The sequence below is a fragment of the Pogona vitticeps genome, chromosome 13, assembly GCF_051106095.1.
Source record: "Pogona vitticeps strain Pit_001003342236 chromosome 13, PviZW2.1, whole genome shotgun sequence".
NCBI lineage: Eukaryota > Metazoa > Chordata > Lepidosauria > Squamata > Agamidae > Pogona > Pogona vitticeps.
This window is the reverse complement of record NC_135795.1, coordinates 10,783,005-10,808,741: the sequence shown is the minus strand read 5'-3', so window position 1 is coordinate 10,808,741 and position 25,737 is coordinate 10,783,005. Positions and strand designations below refer to the sequence as shown.

Here is a 25,737-nt window from a genome sequence, read left to right as displayed (position 1 = left end):
AAGGCTCGGGCGCGCCAAAGGAGCTGGGGAGACGGATCGGGTCCCCTCTCGGCTTGGCTCGCTGGCTGGCCCCGCGTCTCTGGCTTCTTCCCCGTCCTTCCGCGGCTTCCTTCTCGGCCAGCAGCTCCGCGGGGACTTGGCTACCGAACTTGGGCGCTCCCTCGCCAGTCCCGATCGCCCAGCCAGGCTCAGCCCGGAGGTGCCGCTCCGCTCTTCTCGCGCCGGCCCGATGTGGAGTCACCTCTCCTTCCCGAAGTAAACAGACTCGTCCGCCTCCCGGTCCCGATCCCCTTCCCCGTCCGGCATGCTGCTGTTGTTGCTGCCCGTCTGGGCAGGGCTGGCCGCCTGGGCGTGGGGGGCATCGGGTGCCCAAGAGAGCCCCCCCGGGAGCCGCTTCGTGTGCACCTCGCTCCCCCTGGATGCCGCCAACCCGGGCTGCCCGCTGCCCCCCATCCCGATGCAAGGCGGCGGGCTACCCCCGGAGCAAGAGCTGAAGGCGACGGTGCTGCAGCTGCGGGAGACCATCCTCCAGCAGAAGGAGACCATCGGCACCCAGCGGGAGACCATCCGGGAGCTGACCGACAAACTCGGCCGCTGCGAGAGCACCGGCGCTTGGAAGAAGGAGGTCGCCAAGGGCAAGGACACCATGGGCGACTTGCCCCGCGATCCGGCGCTGATCATCGACCAGCTCAGCCGCACCATGCAGACCCTCAAGGATCGCCTGGAGAATCTGGAGGTGAGGGTTCGGGTGGGACTCCGGGGTAAGAAGCGAAGCAGCGGCGCCACCGGGGCAGGAGCTCTCCGCGGTGCTGAAAGTTACTTAGGCGGGGAAGCGAGGGTCCTGCGCTGTCCGTGGTGCTGAAAGGCGGCTTTTTGGGTGATTCGGGGCAGCCGTCACTGGTTGCTGTCCCGGGGTCTCACGACTTTCCTTCTGTTGCTGAGGTCCGGAGCTGGCCAGCGAACAGTGAGATCTCTCCATGTTCCTCAAGCTGGCGTGGTGGGGTTGGAAAAGATGGTCTTCAGGAACGTGTATGGCTGGGTTCAGGCCAGCAAAACACGTTTCACAGCCCTGGGTGCAAAGCATGGAGCTTCTGACCAGTGTGTGTATTGGGGGGGGGGCGTTGAGATCTTTCCCTCCCCTTCTTCACCCTTTCCCCTTTCCTCCCGAGCTTAGTGGCGGTCCTGGAAGAATAGATTTTATTTTTAATAGCTGTCCTGAGTTCTTCTTGGCAAGCCACCCGGGAGCTCTCCTTGGTGCTGAAAGTTGGCTGAAAGGGAACCCTTGAGGCTGGTTGACAGCCTAGAGCTGGAAAGAATGACGGAAAAGTGACTCGACTGCTGATATTTTTACTCACGAGAAGTATTATTGTGGGGATTTTAAAAAGGTTTTCTGTGAGTCTGGGCTGCCCCAAGGGAGTGGAAAGATCCTGGAGGGATCTAATGGCAGATTTAGGTTGTGATACTTACGGCACTTTATTATGAAGTCAGCAACCTAAGACAAATGGGGGGGGTTCACTTCTCTTAATTGCATACTGTTTTGCATAGGATTGTGTGATTCGTATCATTACATTGTCATCTTCCCCTCCCTCCTTTATCCTTGTAACAACCTTCAGCTGAAAAACCGTAACAGGTTCTCAAGAGATGGTGGAAGCCTTAGGGTTTACACTCCAGTCTCTCCAAAGCTCTAACCACTACATTCCACCACCATGGCTGCTAAGTTGTTCCATATGAACCCCATTTGCTAGAGGTGTAGGAGAAACAACAGGAGAGGGTGACTGTGATGGTTATACCCCATTTGCTGTTTTCCTGTTACTACCTGCTTATCCATTATACAGTGCTGGACTTGATGAACCCACAGTATTCTTCTGTTTGATTATTGTTTTACCTCTCTTCAGTCCCTGCCACAAAGTTGAACAAATATTCAGGTGTTATTGAGATAAACCTTCTAGAAAATAGGCTCACAGCCTGTCTGTGGGGATTTGGAAACTTTGCTTTAAAAAAAAAAAAGCAAGCCCACAGTTGCCTTTATTTGAAGCAGTTGCTATATATTTTAACATTTAGCCTACAATTCTCATTCATTTTATGGATTGTGGTGCTGTATCGGGTTAGGAGACTGGATCACCTCTCTCCCTTTTTACTCTTTGGCCGCTTCTATTATTTTCATCTGAAGGTGCTGCTCTTGTTCTTGGGGGATTTTTTTGTCACCTTCTAAATATACAAGTAATAGATCCTCAGGGGCTCAATTAACAATGTTGTCATCTGTTGGGACTCTGCAATAAACAAGTGCCTTTTCTTGGAAATTCTTAGCCATGCTTTCCTCTTTAATTATTTTTTAAATGTGAAAGACCACTGGTTTCAAGTAAATCGCATTCTGACGTTCTGTATGAAATATAACTTTATTAGCACAGTTGCAGTGAAGTTATCAATTATTCCAAGCATACAGTGGAGATGGGGGAAGGGTAGGTGTAAACAGGACATTAATCCACCCTGCTCAAAGAAATAATCATTTGGAGTGCTTTTGTGACAAATTTTGTATTATACAAATGTATTGCAATAACCGAAGTCTGCAGGACTAAATTTTTTTATTCAATATTTTTTTCCTTCAATGGAAATAGTGTTTTATCTGTTTCTCTTCTGACAAATTGGATTGAGGGGAGATTTTGCTGGTTTTATTTGTTGCATTTCATTTCTTTTTCTTAATCTGTACCCTGACTAAGAATACTCCTCTTTAAGAGGTTGCAGTGTAGCCTTCACATCCCAGATTATATGACCTTGGCATGTGGTGCCAAAATAGAAACATTAATAAAAGGGGAAAAAACCCAGTGATAAATACAGTCATCAGCTGCCTTGGTAGTAATCAAATCTTTGTTGACTATAAATCCATGCACCTGATGCAAGGACAACTGTAACTGAATGACGATAAAGACAACATTTTAGGCATTAATCCCCCCCCTTCCCATGCTGACTAATGTAAAATTATTTACAACAGTGTATACTTCCATTCCAAGCCTGCTGGCCATTTTGAAAAACAGAACTGAAAGCTTTCCGTAATCAGTGCAAAATTAGATCCATTGTAATGGATCTTGTACAGTATTTGCTTGTAGCTCTGTCACCACGGAACAGGGATAGTAAAGTGACGACAGCTGGCAAGAGTGGTCTTTTAGACTAGATGGGTGGGGTATAAATCAAATCAAATCAATCAATCAATCAATCAATCAATCAATCAATCAATCAATCAATCAATCAATCAATCAATCAATCAATCAATCAATCAATCAAAAGTCTATAACAATAATATTTTTCCTTTCTTTGAGAAGCGTGTCAACAAAAATATTCACCACTTTTAGGAATGCTGGGTATCTCATATGATTAGAACCTGTGGAATGTTTAGTTCAAGCTACATCCAATTGTTGATCCAAACAAGAGTCGACCCATAGAATCAAAGCAACTTTTATAAGCATTGATGGGGGAAAAATCCCATTTGCTCAATTGGTCTACTAAAGTTCTGACTGACTGTTGGATGTTTATCATATTATACAAGGTAATCAATCTTCTAAGGTGGAAGAAAAGGGGAATATTCTTTAAGTGCTATTGAACTGATTATCCGGAGAGAACTGACATTTCAATAAGACCTGTCATATATTGAAAAATGGAATGTGGAGGCGGAGGAAAAGCTCCTAAGTAATATCGCATCTAGATTCTTTAAAGTTCTTTTTGACCAGGGATGGTCCACTGATACCGTGAAGTACCAAAATTTCCCACAGTTTCATAGAAAAGAGAAAGAAGGAATTTCTCCAAAGTTGTAAACTACACAGAGTTTGGAATATAGGTATTTGCTTCTTTTGATCAGGTTCAATGGTGTCTGCTTTATTATAAAACCTGAATGCCCACGAGAGGTCAGCTTATCTGGCCCAATGTCTTTCCGATCGCTAGACGAGTGTCTGTAGAACAGAATGGTTTGAGAGTCCTGGTATTAGCCATCTCTTTTGTAATGTGAACCACGTTCAACGTTCAAAAGTTGGCTTTGGGGAACCTTAGTAAGCATGGTTTAATCTACAAAGTCTCAGATAGTCAGGATCCTATTCATAGACTGTATTTTCTCTTCCCCACTTGGGTTCCCAGATGTTCTTAGACTACAACTCCCAGAAATCCTGGCCAGCAGAGGTAGTAGTGAAGGCTTGTGGGTGTTTTAGTCCAAGAACATCTGGGGACCCAAGGCTGGGAACCATTGACTTAGAGCAACACACCTCAACTGTTTTCCAACTGATCTGTGGGAATACTATTTTGGGAGAACCTGCTCTAAGGTGTAGCTGATGTTGAGAGTACAGCATAATTATTGTTTATTTATTGCATTTATACCCCACCTTTCCTCTAAAAGGTGGCCCTCCAGGAGGCTTACAGACTGCCTAAAGGAATAAAAACAGATGAAACCACTTTAAGCTTAAAAAAAATCAAATGAACTCCATTGTACAGCCATGAAAATCAAATAAATACATTAAAACTTTTAATTTTTTAAAAAAGATGTGGTTAAAAACCCTTCTTAAATTCAGTCATTGTGGAAACAGATTGCAATCCAGCAGGGAGTGCCTTGACAAGGCCTTCTCCCACAGGCTTCTTTGGTGAGCTTCTGAAATTGTTGCTATTTTTGAGAGGTTTTTCTCCTGAAGATCTTAAAGTCTGGACAGGCTCATAACAAAACAGGTAGTCCAGTACATAGCTGAGTCCAAAAGTGTTTAGGGCTTTAAAGGTTAATATGAACACCTTGAATTGGGCTCAGGGAACAACTGGCAACCAATGCCAGTCTTTCAGCATCAGAGTCATATGATGATGATACTGTGCACCCATCAGCAACTTAGCTGTATACATGTGCACACGTGTGTTTGTGTTATATGTGTCTGATACCTACAGTGGACCCTTGACTTACAGACGGCTTGACTTACAGACTTTTTGAGTTACAGACTTCTCTGGCCGCAAAATTTAGGTTTGACTTGCAGACTGAGATTTGACTTACAGACCAGAAAAAAACCAAAATGGAACAAAAACGGCCTGTTACGGGATTAATCGGTTTTCAATGCACTGTAGGTCAATGGAGACTTGACCTACAGACTTTTTGACTTGAGAACCACCTTCCAATACGGATTAAGTTCTCAAGTCAAGACCCCACTGTATTTGTCTATCTGTTTTTTTAACTGATGTATGCTGCCTTGTGGTCCCTTATTACACTGGTTCTTAACCTTGGGTTACTCAGGAGTTTTGGACTGCAACTCCCAGAAGCCTTCACCACCAACTGTGCTGGCTGGGGTTTCTGGGAGTTGCAATTCAAAAACATCCGAGTAACAAAGGTTAAGAACCACTGCCTTATTGGAAGAAATGGAGGGATATAAATAAAGAAAATAAACAAATAAAATATCTATGTATCTCTCGATGCTAGACCATACAGCTGTGCCAGCTGTAGTATGATCAGATGTGCCTCCAGTGGGTATTTGATGAATCCTTTCACGGCTGATCGTCAACAAGACATTGAATGTTTCTCTTCCTCCAGCAAATGTCTATAGTTGCCAGACCTAATGATGCTGCTATCTGTAGCAATAAGCAAGCTTCTAAGGGTCCTTGAAGCTCATCGGATATGTTGTTGGATAACTTCAGTTCATTGATGTAGGATGCCTACACTGGTTGCCAGTTGCTTGCTGAGCCCGTTTCAAAGTGTTTGTATGAACAGGGGCCAAGGAAGCTGCTCTTCTCTGGATGTTGTGACTATGGGAGTCATGTGACCCCCATGAATTTTCACCATTGGCTGTGCTGGTAAGAAATGATGGGAGGTGCAGCACAAAAACAGATGGAGAGCCATGTGTTCTCCACTTGTGATGCCCCTCCTAGAGAACTAACCCATTCCTTGACCTCCGGATCTCATTGCTAGACCCCCCCCCCCCGTGATTACTATAAGAATTACTAATCTTCACAATACTGGTTTGTAAAACAGCTAAGGACCAAGTTATCTAAGAAACAACATTCTTTCATAGGGACCTTCCTAGTCCTGACACTTTACAGAACATAAGAGCAAGCGAGCAAAGGCCTTGCTTCAATGGGGGTTGTGGACTTCAGTTGTATGGGCGCAGTGAATCCGCTGTGAATTTCAGTCCAAACCTTAAAGGAGTTTTCCACAGTATTGAACCTATTTTAGCAACAGGGCTCAGTTCCCCAGGATAGCTCATGCAAAGTTTGGATGAAAACCTGAAGCGGAGGTGCTGCCGCCTTGAAATCAGAGTCACTACCCACCACTTTCCTGCTAAACAGACTATGATCTAGTAAAGGTCCTTGGATTGGAGACGGCCCTTCTTTACATTACTCATCATATGGAATCATCTTCCTGAGTAGGACAAGGAAGGATCGAGAATGTAAGCTGAGTCTATGAACAACAGAAGACCAGTTTTCTCAGGCATTTTCCTGATCATTAATCTATCTGATTTCTGTGAAATATTTTACTGTTTTCCTATTTTGCCCTATTCTATTTATTTATCACTTCATTTTTTCCCCAATGTGTGTGTTTTTAACATTACAATATCGTAATCTGCATTGTTTTTTTTTCAAATTGAAAGGGATCTAAAATATAAAATCAGTCTTAAATAACTATACAGAATCTAACTCTTATCACCATGATTAACCTTGGGTAACCCAAGTGTTCTTGGATTAAGACTCCCAAAAATCCTGGCCAGCACAGCTAATGGTAAAGATTCCTGGGAGTTTTAATCTAAAAACATCTGGGGAGACAAGGTTGGGAACCATTGTCCTAGATCAGTGCATTCTAACCTTGGGTAAACCAGATGTTCTTGGACTGCAATTCCCAGAAGCCTTCACCACCCGCTGGTGGTGACCAGGATTTCTGGGAGTTGCAGTCCAAGAACACCTGGATTGCCCAAGGTCAAGAACTACTCTTTTATTAGATTGATAGGTTTTATATAAGAGAATATATATTTAGGAAGGGAATGTTCATGTGAAATATGTTATTTCTCTTTCAGATGTCTAACAGCCCCTTCTCTATACAAAATGCACTTTGATCTCCTCCAAACCCCCACCCCCTATGTTTCTGGTGGTTCCATTTGCTGTGAAAGCACCCTTCCTTCCACTTCTGTCATGAATAAATTGTACTGTCATGCATTCTGTGCATAAAGAGTACGTGCATGCCTTCCTAATCAATGTTTAGAACTGGGTAACCATTTTGATTCATGGGGGTTAGGGAGGCTTCCCCCATTTGTATATATCTTGGTTTCAGTCATTATTCTTGTTTCCCTGCACCTTTTAAAAGTTCTGATCCAACAGAATAGAAGCTGGGTGGTGGTTGGCTGGGTGAGGCACTGAGCCCTGTAAAAGAAAGTAAAGTCAGTGGTTCGGTGTAGAAAAGAAATAAGATTCAGATCTCTCTTCCACCCACCCCACGCCATGTGTTCTGTATGCCATCATTTTATCCAGAACAGTAGAACCCCCCCATCCATGGGATCACTATCCACTGATTCACTTATCCACTGCCTGAAAATACTAAATAAAACCACCCAGAAATCCATATTGATACATATTTCCAGGGTGTAGTTGCCAGAACTGGCCATTAGAGGGAGCGAGAGAACATGCAATGTTTAGCATTTGATCCTTTTGTGTTTTTCAGCATCCATTGGGTGCGCGTCTTGGAACTGATTCCCCTATGGATACCATAGTCCTACTATATTATCTCATTTTAGAACCTAAGCAGGCCCAGAATTGGTTAACAGTTGGATGGGAGACCATCACAAATGCTACACGTTGTGTTGCAGTGGGGCTGTAGCCCAGTGAGGACATGCCTGGTGTACAGAAGACGTCTTGTTTAATTGCCAGAATCTCAAGTGGTAGAAAGGAATCTTGCCTCTGACCCCGTAGGGCTCCTACCCTTCAAAGATTACAAATACTGGGCTAAACAGATCTACTAAGGAAGCTTCAAGTGTTTTCCCAAAACTGATCTATGGGAATCTAGTACTTTGATGAGGACATGCTGGTTTTTGTTAGACTATGTAAGCTGCTGGATAGCTCAGTGGTTTAGGTCTGTGGCTAGAGGTTGGGAGTTCAGTTCCCCATTGTGCTTCCTTAACAGGGGCTGAACTCCGTGATCCATAGCATCCCTTCCAGCTCTGCAATGTCTGAACATGTGCATGTGGTTTTTTTTCTATAGAATGGATGGGGCAATATTGGCCATCATTACAATCCCATACTATTAGCTATGTTGGCTGGGGCAGGTAGGACCTGGAGTCAAGGAGCTGAAGCTTCATCCATAAGGCTATGAAAGTACATAGGAAATATTCCATGAGGTCAAAAGACCACTCAGCATGACCCGTAAAGCTAGATGACAATTGATCCGCAGTTATAAGCTGGCAAATTGCATTTGACTTGTAGCAACCTTCATAGGGCCTTCAAGGAAAGTGAGATATTTAAGGAGTACTTTTACCATTGTCACCCTTTGTGGATTTCCATGTCTGAGCAGGGATTTGAACCATGTCTCCTGAGTCTTAGCCCATCACTCTATCCACTAGATCAGTGGTTCCCAACTTTGGGTCCCCAGATGTTCTTAGACTAGAACTCCCAGAAACCAGCAGAGCTATTGGTGAAGGCTTGTGGGAGTTTTAGTCCAAGAACATCAGGGGATTCAAGGGTGGGAGCCATTGCTCAAGCCACTACATCATACTGGCTCTCTAAAATAGCGCCTACCAGCCCTCTAATAGGGGCGGTGGCAAAGTAAGCGTGAAGAAAAATCCGTGTTTTTCTACCTACACTGATTGACATGCCAATCATGTGGGAAGATGTCTGATACTGAGTCACATCCTTGGTCCCTCTAGACTAGTTTTGTCCATGCTGATTGGTCAATGGCTGTCCAGGGTTAAAAACAAGACGTTTCCGCAGCCCTACCTGAAGAGGTAGCATGAGTCTGAATATTCCCAGGTTGCAACCATGTCCAGCGCAGCCTTTAATCAGAGTAGGCTTATTGTCCAACTCCTTCCCTACCTGGATGGAGGAGCCCTCAGGATGTTGGTCCATGTGTTGGTGGTCTCCAGGGTTGACTACTGTAACCCTGGTGGTGCAGGCAGGTGACCTTGGGAAAAGGTACTCAGACAAGTAACGTGGTCCCAAACCAAGGAGGGTCTTCTTATAAGTGAGCATCGCAACCTTGGACTTGACCCGGGATGTCACAAGTAACCAGCGCAGGTGAGTCAGGGCTGGTGAGATGTGATCCAAACTTGTTCACACCCACCACCGGCCTGTCAGCCACATTCTGGACCCGCTGTGGTCTCCAGATCGACCTCAAGGGAAGTCCCACGTAGAGAGTGCTACAGCTTGATGTTTTGCTGTTTTATTAAAGTTTTTGCCTGGAAACAAAACCTTTGGAAATAGTCAAGCCAATTCAGTTTGACTGGGATTGGTCAGCTTTTTCTATTTTATTGCGGTCTGCTTGTGGTTTTATTTATATTGCTATGCTGTAAACCACCCACGATAGATAGATAGATAGATAGATAGATAGATAGATAGATAGATAGATAGATAGATAGATAGATAGATAGATAGATAGATAGATAGATAGATAGATAGATAGATAGATAGATAGATAGACAGATAGACAGATAGATGACAGACAGACAGACAGACAGACAGACAGACAGACAGATAGATAGATAGATAGATAGATAGATAGATAGATAGATAGATAGATAGATAGATAGATAGATAGATAGATAGATAGATAGATAGATAGATAGATAGATAGATAGATAGATAGATAGATAGATAGATAGATGATGGACGGACGGACGGATGGATAGATGGATAGACAGATGGATAGACAGATGGATAAATAGACAAACTGATAGATAAATAAATAAATAACTGAAGAAAGAAAGAAAGAAAGGTTTTTACTGTTAAAATTTTCATGCTATAAAGCACATCTGAGATTTTTAGGTGTTATGCCAGCTGCTCTGGTTACTCAGTTCCTGCTAGTGGGTTTCCCATACGCAAGTAATTCAGCACTATGAATAAAAGCTCATGACAGGGGGCCAAACCCCAGACATTTAGGGTGTGTGTGCTTTCCCTGTTCCAGTCCACAACCCACCCCTGGCAAGATCTGATCAGGGATACAGAAATCAGACTTACAGCACATTGAATCAATTTAGCCATTTGCTGCCAGTCATAGTTGGCAATACTTCCCAATATAGTTAGCTTTGACCTTCTGGCCATGGATCTATGGGCTTCCCAGCATGATCCTTTTCTGGTCCTTCCAGGATTTCCCTGATGTTCTCCCAGGGCTGACCCTGCTTAGCAGCCCAATTGAGATAAGACTAAAGAACTTGTGTCTGTTTGTAAGCTCATAACAGTAACAGCAACACATGATGCATTAGGTGGGCCTCCTGTCTAATTCAGAAACGTTCTTCTTAAGTCCTTCTGTTCTACAAATACTGCTTTGTGTCTTTGTACTGATGATTCTCTAAAAGATATGGATGGGCTGTTGCAGATTAAGTATCTAAGGAGCACCCTACCAGAGTTAACATCTGTTAAAAGCTGCTTAATATAGGTTGGATTATTCGCCCGTTGGGTCTGATGCTGGCTATTTTGGCTAGCAGCATCCTTACAGGATCTTAGGTGAGCATCTTTCCTGCCTCCAGCTTGATGATTCTTTTAAAGTTGTGTGGCTAAATACCGTATATGCATTCAGAAGTTGCATCCCGTGTTTATATATCACCCAGAGCTTGGGGCAGTGGGGAGAGATTTTTTCAATATTTTAATAGAAATCTGTATTTGAGATACAGACACACATAATAAAAAAGTATGTAATTAGGTGGGACTGATTGGCAATAATCTGTGGTTTATGGTGTCCCTTCTCTCCACTTTAAAGCACCAGCTCCGGGCCAATGTCTCATTTGCTGCCTTGCCCAACGATCTCCGAGACATGCTTCAGAGGAGGCTTGGCGATTTGGAGCGCCAGCTTTTGACCAAAGTGGCAGAACTGGAGAACGAGAAGTCCCTGCTTCATAATGAAACTTCTACCCATCGGCAAAGGACGGAAGCAGCCTTGAATGCACTCCTCGAACGTGTGTCTGAGTTAGAACGAGGTAATGGTGACTGCCAAGGGGGGACGTCTCGTTTGTTTGTTTGTATGTATGTATGTATGTGTGTGTTGTTCTCCAGAACATCTTTTGGATGTGCCTCCATGTTCCTTGTGGAATCCTGGTACAGTGGTGCCCTGCTTGATGATGACCCCACTTGACAATGAAATCGCTTTACGATGACTTTTTTGTGATTGCTATAGCGATCGCAAAACAATGTTTCTATGGGTTTTTTTCACTTTACGATGAATAGTTCTCTGCTTCAGGAACTGTTTTTTTGCTAGACGACGATTAGAAATAGCTGATCGGTGGTTTGCAAAATGGCTCCCCTCTGTTTTCCGGATCGATTGTTCTCAAGACAGGGATCCCAAAATGGCAGCCCTATGAAGGATCTTTGCTGGACGATCAGATATTTTCCCCATTGGAACACACTGACCAGTTTTCAATGCATTCCAATGGGTTTTTTTTGCTTGACACCAATTTCACTTAACAGCGATATTAACGGAACGCATTATCGTTGTCAAGCAGGGCACCACTGTACTTGATTTGGCTGGGAACTTCGAGTTCATTTAGCAAGCTGAGCTTATACATCTGGATGGCCAAGTTTTGACTGCCATGATGCTTTGGGCTTCCCCATCCCAAATCCTTTTCCCACTGGCCATGAGAGCTGTGATGTCTAAGAGGTAAGGTTAGAAACATACCAAGGGCTCAAGGTTCCTCAATCCTGCTGTGCAGGGATTCAAGCAGAGCTATGGAGAAGTTGCTTTTTGGGTCAGTAGTTTCTAGAATCACCCTTTCAGTGCGGTAGGCCATGAAAGTAACTCCTCCAAGCTTTGGATTTCACCCCTAGCAGTGTACGATATAACTTGGGCCAATGGGGTGGAGTGGGGGAATGTGGACGTAATATAACTTTGAAAAGGCAATGTAGATGAAAAACAACAAGGGGGACGAAGAATGACCTCTCACAGTCCCCAAACACTGCTGTCCTTCTTCCTTGTCTGCTTGCCCATCATTTCTAAACATATATCCAGTCACAACGGCATGGAGAGAAAGCAACATCTTCTATGTACAGTGCCCTTTCCTTCTCAATAGTGTCTACATTATCTCTCTGTACCACTAGAGTACTGGCATGGATTGGGCTCTGAAATGCTGATACCAGTTAAGGATGCCATGTTTCCAAACAATCCGGGGAACGTTTCTGGAACAGCCTTTAAAAGATCATCTTCAATCAGTCAGTTCATGAATCAATGAATCAACCTTTGTTTGAGCTGAAAGCAAGACAAATGTGCTGCTGAAGGGGAAGGCTCAGTTGACAGAGTGCTTTTGGATGCACAAATGGGTCCACAGTCCATTCTTTGGTGAGGCTGCTTTGGTGTCCCCCCGTTATCAATCAAAGAAGAAATAAAAATTACAGGGCATTTACCGTCAAATGCATTGATGGTAAATTGCACAGTCATCGGAAGTAACCCACATGAGAGAGGTGGGGGGAAATGTGTAAGTTCCGATGCACAGATGATGGAAAGTTCAATAGGCAGTTAATAGCATTGCTCCATGAAAAGTTACAAAATGCGTCTTCCCCGTCGGCTTACGCAGCTGTTGAGATCTATGAATCATAGCTGCCAAGACTTTCTTTTCGTTTATTACGTTCCTCCCTCCTTTCCTATAATGATGGCCGGGTCTGACTCCCACGGCATCTATTTTTCTAAAAGGGTAGAGAAGATGGGCAATTGCGAAGCATCTGTTGCAGTTGGAGTAGGAGTGTTGCCGAATTATGAGGAAGTCTACATCAAGCATGTAGAAAAGTTCTGGCTTCTGGGAAAAAGTTCTGCGTGATTCAAGCATGTGCTTGAGTTCCCTCTCCCCAAAATGCAGGTTGGGTAGCTTTCATTGTTGCATTTTCATCTTCATAACAATCCTGAAGGGTAGATTACATTGAGAGATATGGACTGGCCCAAAGTCACCTAGGGAGCTCTATGGATGAACCAGGATTTTAACTTAGCATTCCTAAATCCTAGCCCAAAGTTCAACCACTACATACCACTGGTTTTCACATTGGCTGATGGCCTGGTTTACAGATTCCATTTTCTACCAGTGTCTTACACTCATAGACCATAATCCTGTTGCTGTGTCTACATATAGAGACCCAAATAAGTAAGACCCCGGGTTGTTTTCTGATGGCCCATGGAACGTAGTCCATGGAGTGCTGGGCTGCTTCAAAAGGTTGTTGTGAGAATAAATTGGAATGAAGAGTGCAGCCATATATTTTATCTTGAGCTTACTCGTGGAAAAATGGGTATAAAGGCCAAAAATATGGATATACATATAATTCATATAGATATAGAACAATTAAGACTCAGACCACATGTTTTCTAAATAGTTTTTATCCCAGAGCTATAATTGCAATTAATAATGAGCTTAAAGACCACCAGTAGTGAATAATTAGTTGGACTGTGTTACTTGGCCTGCGGTGTAGATGTTTGTATTTTTAGTGGGGGACTTTTAGTGGGTGGGGAGTGTTTGGGGAATTTTATGTTTGTGCATGTGTCTGGTCTCTGGGTGTCTGTGAATTTCGTTGTATGGGTATACTGTGTATATACTTACAATGACAATAAATTATTATTATTATTATTATTATTATTATTATTATTATTATTATTATTATTATTATTATTATTATTATTATTATTATTATTATTATTATTATTATTATTATTATTATTATTATTATTATTATTCTAACTCCAGTTCTCAATTCAGAGTAGAGGAAATCTACTGCCTGAACCCGTGTTGCTTTGCATAGCAAATTGCACTTGAGTAGGCCCACTGGACCACTGGCAGTTTCGTGAGTCCGTCGTTTGCAAGTTCCATTGATTCGAATTGAACTACTCTAGTTGTGTCTTACTTTAGCATAGTAAATTGCAACTAGAGTGGGCCTATTTGAACCAATGGAATTCATGGCGGAATCGACTCCTCGGATCCTTCCTTGATAAGCTAAGCAACTGGATTTAAGTTCTTGAATCAACGGGGCTTAAATAACCGTGAGCAGTCATTCAACAGGCCCGTTCTGTTAGAAATTAATATTTGGATCCAGTTCTCAAGAAATAAATACAGTACATGGATCCACATTACCATCCAGAAAACTTTCCCTACCTTGTCTTTCAGAAATTTGTGGGACAAGCTAAACGTCTTCCTCCCACCCATCTCTTTAATTAATTGCTGATCTTCCCCGTTGTCAACTTTCACAGACCTTGACGCAGGCCTATCCTGTCTGAAATGTGCAACCTTTGCCGTGGATTACTCGCAGTGCCACTGGGGGACACTCTTAATCCTAATCATTTAATCAGATCCTTAGATTTAATTACTGCAAAACTGCACGCTCGGCTAGAGCTTGTGTATTTAGACTTCAAGTGCATATGGTGAGGGAGATATAGCACGGGAGAAATATGCATAATCATTTTTTTTCTGTTTTAATTTTCAACAGCATAAGGCAGTGTGGATTGTTTATCTAGCGCAGTGGTTCCCAACCTTGGGGCCCCAGATGTTCTTGGGCTAAAATTTCCAGAAGCCTTCACTACTAGCTGTGCTGGCCGGGGTTTTCGGGTAGCTGTGGTTGGAAACCACTGACCTAAGAGTATTTACAGGATTAAAAGGCATGGACCATGGTATTTTCAGAAAAAATAATGATTGCACCTCCAGACTTTGGAAGCACACACATTTTTAGTGACGATTATAATATTGCTTGGAGAAACAGCACATACCTATCTGGACTCACCATTTTTATTAGTGAAAATTTTCCCTAAACATTTTTTTAAATCTTGCATTTCTATGGATATCTGTTCAGAAGTAAGTCCCATTGGGTTTGCACCCGGGCACAAGAGACAAGGCACTTAATTCTTAAGTCTAAATGTGATCTGAAGATTAGATGTTGGAATGGAACTTGGGAGGTCCAGTTTAGGTTTAAGTCCCTCCTTAGCTCTGAAACTCACCGGGTGATCTTGGCCCAGTCGCTCTCCATTTCTATCTGACCCACTTTAGTGGGTTGCAAAAAGGAGCAAATGAGGAAGAGGCGAGCAACTTGAGCTTCAGGGCAGAAGAGCTGTAAGAAAATAATAACAAACATAAATAAATACCTGCTGACAAATAAGAGGGCAGATTTTCTAAAGATAGAATCCAAGGAATGAATTGTAAGCACTTTCCTTGTCTCCAGACCTCAAGTATGGTTGGGGGGGGGATGCACTTAAGTGAGCAGAGTAAGTTAACTTCTAAAGGTCTTCTTAGATGAAGTGGTGATTCCATATATAGAAGCAGTGCACCCTGAAGACCAAAAAATGGTTTATTCTAACAGGAGCTTCTTTTGTGTCTGAGCAAATTGGACTGCTTTTGTTTTGAACTGGGAGATAGTATCCTTTTGTCTCCATGTCTGATATCTCAGGCAGATAGCATGGATCAATTTGTATTGCCTGCAGGAAGACCTGGTTTAAGAGGAGGAAATATATTTTGGTCTAACGGTATGATTTGGCCTCTGTGTTTTAGGATATACATAATCTAGGGGGTAGATCACAGACAAAGCAGGGGAGTTCATCCCAAACTTTTGGAGGGGGGAAGTGTCCCTGCACTGGTCAAGAACTGCTTACGACATCATCTGAAAAAGAAGGCACAATGCCTTTATTTCTTTTAATTGCTACCATCTAGAGAACATTGCACCACCCGACACTTGTGAAACTGGGCTCTCTTCCTCTTCCACTTTTGGTGCTGGATTCTGGGGTGCCCAAGTTTGCTCTAGAGGGTTTTTCTTGTCCTCTTGATCAGATTTTCTGGATTAATGAGGTGATCGAAGAGGAAGGGGTAGATTGCCAGTTCTGGGGAAAGCGTGAGATCCATTGGGTCCCAGCCTACAATTCCACTGGATCCAAGCGTATGACTTGTACAACCTGTCCAGAGACGTGTCTTTATTTGCTGGTCAGCCCTGTTGGTTCGGTGCAGTGATCATTTCTTTCCTTTGGGTTTTGGTTTCTAGGTACCAGCGCCTTTAAATCACCGGATGAGTTTAAAGTCTCCCTCCCACTTCGGACCAATTACTTGTATGGGAAGATCAAGAAGACACTGCCTGAGCTGTATGCCTTCACTGTCTGCTTGTGGCTGAAATCCAGTGCCTCCCCCGGTATAGGGACGCCTTTCTCTTATGCGGTCCCTGGACAGGCCAATGAAGTGGTGCTGATTGAATGGGGGAACAACCCCATTGAGCTGCTGATTAATGACAAGGTGAGGACACGATGGCATGTGGGCTCGTCAAGGTAAAAGAAATTTCCCATAGTGGTAGATGGGAATCCATAGCCAAACAGACCCGATCTGACCTGTTGAGGCCTCCGATCCAGCCTGCAAAAAGTCAACATTTGTTGAGAGGCTCCTCCCACTCTCCAAAGCCCCTCCCCTAAGGTTGGAGATTATCAAAGGCTAAAATAAATCAATAGGCACTGAGCCATCTACTTGAGCAGTCAGACAAGGTACTCACAATCAGAGCATGCCCTGATTCCATTTTTTTGGACCAGATCTCCCAGAAGCACTATCTCAGCTGGGTGGGAAATAATGGAAGTTGTAGTCCACCACCACCCCAACTTGGACAACCATTGTACTGGATTCACAATGTAAAACATGAAAAACGCCAAGAAAAATATGAATACATTTCACAAGCATCTTGGTGTTTAGAGCAGTGGTTCCCAACCTTTGACCCCCATATTCTTGGACTACAACTTCCAGAAACCCCGGCCAGCACAGCCGGTAGTGAAGGCTTCTGGGAGTTGCAGTCCAAGGATGTTTTGGGACCCAAGGTTGTCAATCTCCGGTTTAGAGCACTGGATTCTTGCATCAGCACAGATATTCTCAGGCAAAACCTGGTATACGTTTTTTTTTTTTTTTTTTGATCACAGATTTCTAGAATGCCTCAGCTAGTATAGACAGTGGCTACGTTGATTGGAATTCTAGGAGTTGTAGGAAAACACAAGCAATTGAGCTCTGGGTCAAATCCAAGAAAGTATTATCTCACACAATCCAGAGTCAAACAGAGGAATGTACTTTCGCAGGTCATACGATGACTATCAACTTGGATGACTTTAAAAAGGAACTGAACACATTTGTGGATGGTGTGATGATAAATAATTACTAATGATGATGGATATATAAACCATGCCTCTCAATACTATTTGGTGGGAAACTAAGGGGACGGATGACACCCTTGTTGATGTTTTGGGGAAACTGATCCGGCTCCAGGTTATTAAAGGAACTCTTCTAGGTGGTGAAGGTAACGGCTTTCCGTGTCTAGTCGTGCTGGCCACGTGACCACGGAAACTATCTTCAGATAAAACGCTGGCTCTATGGCTTGGAAACGGAGATGAGCACCGCGCCCTAGAGTCGGACACGACTGGACTAAATGTCAAGGGCAACCTTTACCTTTTACCTCTAGGTGCTGAAACTATTTGGGGATATGATTGAGCACATTGGGTAGATCCTATAAGGTTCAGACAACGATCAAGAGGGGATTCAGGTAATCAGCCACTAATACTCACTTGCTTTCTCTGACTGGAAAAAGCGAATGAGAGGGTTGCCCGTGGACATATTTTTCTCATGGGCTTCCCTCATGGAAACAGATGCTGAACCTGAGAAGCTTTCAGTCTGATCCAGAAGGGCTCTTTTTGCTTCTTCGGCTGAGCATTATACCAATCGATTGATTGTGTTGCGAAGCTCCAGTTGCTGAATCATTCTGCAAAGGATAACTCCTTTAGCTGAAGCAGGGTTTTGTTGTTTTTAGCGGTTCAGAAAGTGTGCCGTTAAGTCACTTAGCTATCGATCGAGGCAGTAACCGATCTGTTTGAAATGGAGCTAAAATAATTCCCAGCCGGAAGAAGCAAAGAGCTGGGGAGAAATAAGCAGGAGAAGATGCAAGGTTAGCTACTGTATTGTGATAGTTTCGTAAACACTGAATCCCTGGGTGTGTTGTAAAGGGGGTTGCTAAGAGACATATACATCAGTCTGAAGTTGCAGCCATGCAAAATTCATGTCTACAGGGTTTAAATGGAGTCTGGCACAGAATCTGATTTTTATCACCAGGGTTTTGCCTTCTAAACGGTGTGACATTTCTAAAGGATAGGGTCTCTGAGCATAGCCGAAAAGCACTCCTTCTTTCACTGGATAACCACAAGGAGTCTTTGTAAATCTAGAACCAGCTACAAGGATTTGGAAGGCAAATATATGAGTCTTTCCCACAGCTTGAAAAAAAAAAATCCTCTTTTGGACTACAATGCCCATAAGCCACCAGCAAGCATGATCAGTGGTAGCTGCCCCTATCTCACAGGATTAATGCAGTCTGTTGGGGGGTCTGATCCTTTGAAGAATGTACCAATGTGACTCACACTTTTTGCTGCTTACATGCCACATCTTAGATTTGTATCTAAAGCTACACCACCCATGAGATTTAAAGAAGTCCTTGGAGTTATGGTTCTCAACCTGTGGTTCTCCAGCTGTTTTACGCAGACACTTTCATGGACACAGAGTGGCTTGGAGCACCTCCAGGATGGGTCAGCTCTGATCTGTGTGCCTTTTATTTGGGCACAGAGCAGCTTGTTGGGTGGAGCTCCTGCGCAACTCTGTCAATCTCCTGATCTGTCTGCTTTCCTAAAGAACAGTGTTAAATAGGGATATGCATTTTGGGTGTTTTGGACTACAAGCCCCATAATTCTTTCTGGAAGTCCCACATCAGGACTCAAGCCTTACAAACACCTTAAAAGGGGCTCACCTGGAGAGAAGGCCCAGGTTTCATGCCTTAGATATGCTAATATTAGGTTTTGACTGTCCAGACCTTGTAGACTGATGTATGCCATTTTTCTGATCCCTGAGCTGGAATATTGTGCCTTTGGGTACACTTACCGAAAATAAATGTGTTACACTTTTGATTGAAAATACAAAGAAAAGATGAGGCAAAGAAAGGAAGGAAGGAAGGAAGGAAGGAAGGAAGGAAGGAAGGAAGGAAGGAAGGAAGAAAGAAAGAAAGAAAGAAAGAAAGAAAGAAAGAAAGAAAGAAAGAAAGAAAGAAAGAAAGAAAGAAAGAAAGAAAGAAAGAGAGAGAGAGAGAGAGAGAGAGAGAGAGAGAGAGAGAAAGAAAAAGAAAGAAAGAAAGAAAGAAAGAAAGAAAGAAAGAAAGAAAGAAAGAAAGAAAGAAAGAAAGAAAGAAAGAAAGAAAGAAAGAAAGAAAGAAAGAAAGAAAGAAAGAAAGAAAGAAAGAAAAAAGAAAAGGGGACGGGGGGAGAAAAAGAGAAAAGAAGGGAAAAAAAGAAAGTTGTTTTTTCTGCTATATTACGATTTTCAGAATAATACTGTATATTGGCCCTTCCAGTCACCATGTGTGTGTGTCCTATTTAGAGTATTTTGTAAGCATGCAGACTGTTTTTTGAGGACAAATTAATTCCTACTCAGATCCTTATAGAAAAGCTTGTGTCTCTCCGTTGCCTCCAGTCTGGCATTCATGAACCTTTCCATGACGCGTCCGCCATTTTCTCCGGCAGGTGGCCCAGCTTCCCCTCTTCATCAGTGATGGGAAATGGCACCATATCTGTGTCACGTGGACAACGAGGGATGGGATGTGGGAAGCCTTCCAGGATGGAGAGAAGCTCGGCACTGGGGACAACTTAGCTCCTTGGCACCCCATTAAACCTGGAGGGATTCTGATCCTTGGACAGGAGCAGGTGAGTAGCCGGCCAGGAATAGGCAGAGGCAGGACATGTTGGGTTGGGGCTGGGGCATTCTGGGAGATGTAGTTTTTGAAAGTTTCCTATCTCTGAAAGCACTCTTCATTTCTACCACCTTCCTTTTCTTACACTTCCTTCTTTAGGGCACGAGGATTTCCCCCTCTTTTTAATAAGTATGCCATTTAGCATTTATTAGATCTCTGTGTGCGTTCTCCCGTTTTGGTCCCACGTGACTTGTGACCCATCTGATGAAATGTCTCTTTGAGATCTGAATCGATTTGTAAAGCCTCCCACTTACCTTCGTTGGAAAACCGAAATGGCTGTCACCTTTTTTTGTTACGACAATGAGGGGCATGAGACAGCCCAAAGAGGGGAATATCATCCTTGTCGTCTGCCGCCAAGTCAGTTTGGACTTATATTGACCCTTTCCAGGGTTTACCAGGTAGAGAGGTCTCAGTAGTGGTTTCCCATTCCCTTTCCCCGGAGGTGCCCTGGCATTATGCAGCTTGCCCAAGGACACACAGGCTGGCTCTACATACAGGAGGCACAGTGGGGAATCGAACTCCAACCTCTCGCTCCACAGCCAGATGCCTGAACCAGGCAGCCAAGAGAGAAATAAACTTGCCAAATTTCACAGAGTTATATTCAGAGGCTTGTCTGGCAGGCACTTTTTCAATTATGTTTTTTTTAAAAAATACGTTCAGAGAGACTGATGTACCAGCTACGTTCTGCGTCCTCGATCTGAATCGCTTTGCAAATCTGCTTTGCTTTACCCCTGGAACCGGGTCTAGCCATTCCACTTTGACCTCTTACAAACTAACTTGAATCAAGCTGGTTTGTTTAGTAATTCAGGTTTCAGCCACATCTAGGGCATAAGCGTAGCGTTCGACCTCTATCTGTATCTGACTTGTGCAAAAAAGTATTTTTGTAAAAGAAATGTTCTCCGCAGGGAAATGCGGCAGGAGGAAAAGATGTCTCGTCCTCTCTCTATGAAAGATTTTCAGCTGTGGGGTGGCTGAGGGAGAGAAGAGCTTTGAAATTTAGTTTCAGAGTCTATTAGAACCCCCTCTCAGAGCTGCCAGTAAACAGAGTAGTTTGGTGTGGTGGTTAGTGTGTCAGAACGGACTTGGGGAGACATGGGTTCATATCCCTACTTGTTACTGAAGTTCCCTGAATGACTTTGGCCCGGTTACTATCTCCCAAGCTTCTTTATCTTCCAGTGCTGCTGTCAAGATAAGAATGGGGAAGATTCTTATCCATCTTCCATGGTTTGGCCCTCAAGTAGCTCCCGTGGCCTTCACATCCTGCTGGTTCGACAGTGCGGCCAGTAGATGCTATTAGTCAACTAGTTAGCCATTTCAGGATAGTTCTTTGACCTGACCCAAGAAGCATGGCATTCTCCCTTGTTTTTAAGGGCAGGATATAATCATAACAAACAAACTTTGTGTAGTTAAGCAAATGAAGACTGTGGCATCCACAGTACAATTCTATGCCTGACTGCTCCAGATTAATTCCATCGCACCACCTAAACAGGTTGCTTTCATCAGATTGTGGAATCGAAGCAGAAGTTAGGCTTGGTTGCAACTTGGATAGGGGACCATGGTGTAATTTCAGGGATCTCAGAGTAGGGCTAAAAATCCCCGGAGAGCCATTGCTATCAAGCAGGTATTGGGCCAGATGAACTGATGTTCTGATTCAAGGTAATGCAGCTTTCCCATTCTTACATACAGTATATCCTGCAGAGTTGTATAAAAAGACTGGCTGAACCCTTTTATTGCTTCTGAGGACAAGGCAAGACAAAACTTTCCATTTTCAATGAACTGAACCGTGTGTCTTCTTATACCTGCAGGACACTGTTGGAGGAAGGTTTGATGCCACTCAAGCGTTTGTTGGGGAGATGAGCCAGTTCAATATCTGGGACCGGGTCTTGAAACCCGAAGACATCATGACTATTGCTAACTGCTCCGCCAACATGCCTGGCAATATCATCCCTTGGGTTGACAACAACGTGGATGTCTTTGGAGGTGCATCTAAGCTGCCTGTGGAGACATGCGAAGAGCGGCTGCTCGATTTATAGCCATGCCCGTTCCCCATCAAAGTGCCCCGTTTTTATTGAGACAATCTCTGTTGAGGTCTGATGCTCTTTATGCCCTCTGTTTGCTTCCTTGAGTTATGACTGACTCCACTGCCAGGGTACCAAAACAAAGAGATAAAATGTACAGGATGCAGATCTCACGGGGGGGGGGAACATCTGCACCAGTGCCACTGAAACCACTGTGAGCATTTAGCTCACTTCTGTGTTTCTCGTTTAGCTTTTGATACTTTTCAGTGGAGCTCCTGCAGAAAGCATTTATGGCAGATCTGAGTGTTTGTGTCAGTGTTACTGGCATGACTTTTAAACACAATCGAGCTCTGTTTGCTAACATGGTGACCACTGGATGTGTTGAACTTTGACTGCCAATGCCTTCCCTGGCCAACATCTGCAGCATCATCTACTGGGCAGTGTAGTAGATCAGTTAGGGGTTGAGGAATGCACTTTCATGGGGTTGGTGAATCCATTCTGGAGCGTAATTCGAATTGTACAGGAGCTCTCCAGGGTGCTGAAACACTATCCCAAATATATGTTCAGGACCCTGGAGAGCTCCATTAAACTAACAGCTGGGATGGCTTCACCACCTTTCTGAAATTGGAATCACCAATCTCGGCTGGGTTAAGAGGACACAACTAGGATTGGGACCATTGTTGAAACTCATGGGGTGACCTCTGGCTGGACATGTTCTCTATCTCAGGCTGATCTACTTCACAAGCTACTGTAGTTGTGTGTATGTGGGGGTAAAGTGGGGAGGAAGGCCACCTATCCTGCCTTAAGCTCATTGAAGGAAAGACGGGATATGCATGTTAACTGATACACAATAAGTAAACAAACATGGCCCATGGCTATGCTGGCTGGGAAAGATGGGGGTTGTAGTTGAGCACAGCTGGAAGGTGTCAGGTGGAGGAAGGCTGATTTAATGGGGTGGATTGGTTCCCAATATTATTGTGATCCATTTGAGAAATATCTGCACTAGCTTCAGTTGGCACTGGAGCAGTATTTTGGAGCAAAAAACAGTGCCCCCCGCACCCATTTCATCCCTGTCAAGTGACAGAATGAACTCTCTTCTAACAGGACATGGTTAAATATAGTGTCAAATAAAGCACAATCATGGCAGTCAGGGGCATTGCTAGGCTTGGGCTTATGGGTGTATAGTCTCGATTCTATTTCCCCGTCCTTGGATCTATTCCTATCTGTATAGTACAGAGATACATATTTTGTCATGTCCAGTTTGATGTGCTGATTTGTGCCCCTATTGACCTGGGTCCCAAATTTCCCAAGTGCCTAGTAATGCCAGTGATTGCAAGGATGAAGTTGAATGAATTATTATATTATAATGGCTCAAAACTCTCCCACCTTTGAGGCTGATACACCTAGCCTAACATGTATGGCTATTTAGAAGGGAGAAGTGGCTACAGAGAAGAGGGGACTTAGCCCATCCTCTGCCTACTGCATTGCACTCAAGGAACTTCCCTCTCCCTCCTGCCCACAGTCCCCATACCTTCCACCTGTTTCACACCTATGATGCTTTTGGGTTTTGGAGTCTGGGTGGAGAAGCCACAAGAGCTTGGGAATCTTGAGGGACATAGCAAGCAGAGAAATTGCTGTGTTTCTCTAGTGCAAATATGGTATGCACATGGCTGTAAGGAGGCTCACATAGGCTTAATAATCCTGTGTTGGCCATGTAATGTCTAGGTCAAGTTTATAGAGCCACTTTTGTGAAGTATGTGATGTATACAGTGGTGCCTCGCTTAACGGGCGCCCTTTAACGACAAATCCGCATAGCGATTAAGTTTTTGCAATCGCAAAAGCGATCACATTGCGACGATTTAGATAGTAAAAAATCGCTTTGTGATGATCGGTAAGCTGTTTCACTTACTGATTTTCGCATAGCGATGTTTTTAGAACAGCTGATCGGCGGTTCCAAAATGGCCACCGGGTAAAAAAAATGGCCACCCGCTGTGTTTTTGCGCAGATTCCTCACTTACCGGGCAGTGAAAATGGCAGCCGGATGGAGGACTTTCGCATAATGGTGAGTTTTTTGCCCATAGGAACGCATTAAACGGTTTTAATGCATTCCTATGGGCTTTTTAAAATTTCGTATAGCGACGAATCCATATAGCGACGATTTTTCCGGAACAGATTATCATCGCTATGCGGGGCACCACTGTATTGTGCTTTGATTTATTCTGAGCCTCCTGAGTGACATCGCCTTGCCCAGTCTGGTACTACAGACAAGACGGCAAAGTAGTCCAGACTGAGACCTGTTTAGGCATTAAGCCTGAGAGAGTGAGATTTCCCAAGAGATATCTCAGGAGAAAAGTCTTACAGATGGAAATTCCAGCACAGGGAGAAAAGGTGATTCTTTTCCCTGCCCCAGTTTCTGAAGACCAAGAGGCTGAGAGATAGAATCATCAAATAATTGAGTTGGGAGGGGCCTATAAGGCCATCCATTTGAACCCCCTGCTCAGTGCAGGACTCCAAATCAAAGCAGATTTGGCAGAGGGTGGTCCAATTTTCTCTTGAATGCCTCAAGTGTTGGAGAACTCCTAACACCTCCCAAGATAATTGGTTCCAGTCATACTGCTCTAACAGTTAAGAATTTTTTTCCTGATATCCAGCCTAAATCTGACTTCTTGAGCCCCTTATTACATCTCCTGCACTCTAGGATGATCAAAAGCAGATTCTGCCCCTTCTAGAATAACACTCCTAATTCAAACATATATGCTCAGAAATAGTCCATATGAGTTTATGAATCAGGTCAATTTCTTGAGTGAGGAGATAGAACATTTTGCCTTTAAGTTTTGTCAGGACTGTGATGGCCCAGAATCCAGGCCACAAAGGTATGGTACCGAGGAAGCCCTGTTGATATCTTTGGTCTGATTGGAAATAACATCTAGTTTTCTCCTTGGACACCCCTCTTCTCCCCATACATGAAGTGTATATGGACGGTCCCTGCCCTGTTTTTATTCATCCCCCAAAGCCTGAGGGACAACATACAAGCACAGTTACAACCAAGATGGAGAAAGGAGACAGCTATGGTCTGTAATAGGCTGCAGCAGTCAGAGGCCAGTTACTGAAGAAGGCAGGGTTAAATGGGGAAACACAGATAAGAGCAGCTGTCTTCAGCAGGAAAGAGGGGAGGAACAATGCTTAGCAGGGAAGAGAACTCTGGGAGAACAGAAATGTCGTTGTCCTAAAGCCCAACGTTGTCTGAAGAGCAGCCAGGGCCACTAACAAGCTGATTTGCTACCCTGGCGGAGAGTGAGCCCGACACGCCATGGGATTGAAAGGACTTTCTCAAACATCTCCTTCATGCATGTGCTGCTGTAGTTTGAGGTGTAGACTGAGGCTTAGGAGGCTGACCACCGCCAGCTAAGTGAACAAAGTTCCCCCTTCCGTGTCTTACCTGCATCGTGCCCCCAAACCAACCACATTCTGGTGGCCAGTGAGTCAGAAGCTCAACAACAAAGAATCAATTTCCCTTTCTTGGCACCAAAAAATCTGCCTCTTCCAACTAATTTTGGAGAGAAAAAAAACCCACTGTTTCTGGCTCTGTATGAGCATCAAGCAGTACTAATGCCACCAAGCAGTACTTATCCAAGTCCTGGATTAAAAATTAAAACAAAAAGAACTTTTCAAGTGGAGCTACCAAAAACAAGCTTGGGAAAGTTATATTGCTGGCCGAGGGATTTTGGGAGTTGTAGTCCCAAGATCCCTTTAAAAAGTTTTTAAAGTTTTGTGAACAACAACAGCAAGCACAAAGCAGTAGTGTTTTTCAACCATAATGGAAAAA

General features: G+C 43.8%; 1 protein-coding gene across 1 annotated transcript; it reads left to right on the top strand.

The window, feature by feature from the left end:
- Positions 1–25,737, top strand: NPTX2 (neuronal pentraxin 2). The gene is made up of 5 exons (XM_020799612.3): positions 1–736; positions 10,901–11,117; positions 16,129–16,373; positions 19,667–19,846; positions 21,699–25,737. The coding sequence occupies exons 1-5, from the start codon at positions 305–307 to the stop codon at positions 21,924–21,926; spliced, it is 1,302 nt and encodes a 433-aa protein (XP_020655271.2). The 5' UTR covers positions 1–304; the 3' UTR covers positions 21,927–25,737.

Bases quoted from the DNA above. Each gene is read 5' to 3' on its own strand.
- NPTX2 (XM_020799612.3), top strand. From the start codon at position 305: ATGCTGCTGTTGTTGCTGCCCGTCTGGGCAGGGCTGGCCGCCTGGGCG. The intron at 11,118-16,128 runs GTAATGGTGACT...TTTGGTTTCTAG, and splicing joins TGTGTCTGAGTTAGAACGAG to GTACCAGCGCCTTTAAATCA. The intron at 16,374-19,666 runs GTGAGGACACGA...TTTCTCCGGCAG, and splicing joins AGCTGCTGATTAATGACAAG to GTGGCCCAGCTTCCCCTCTT.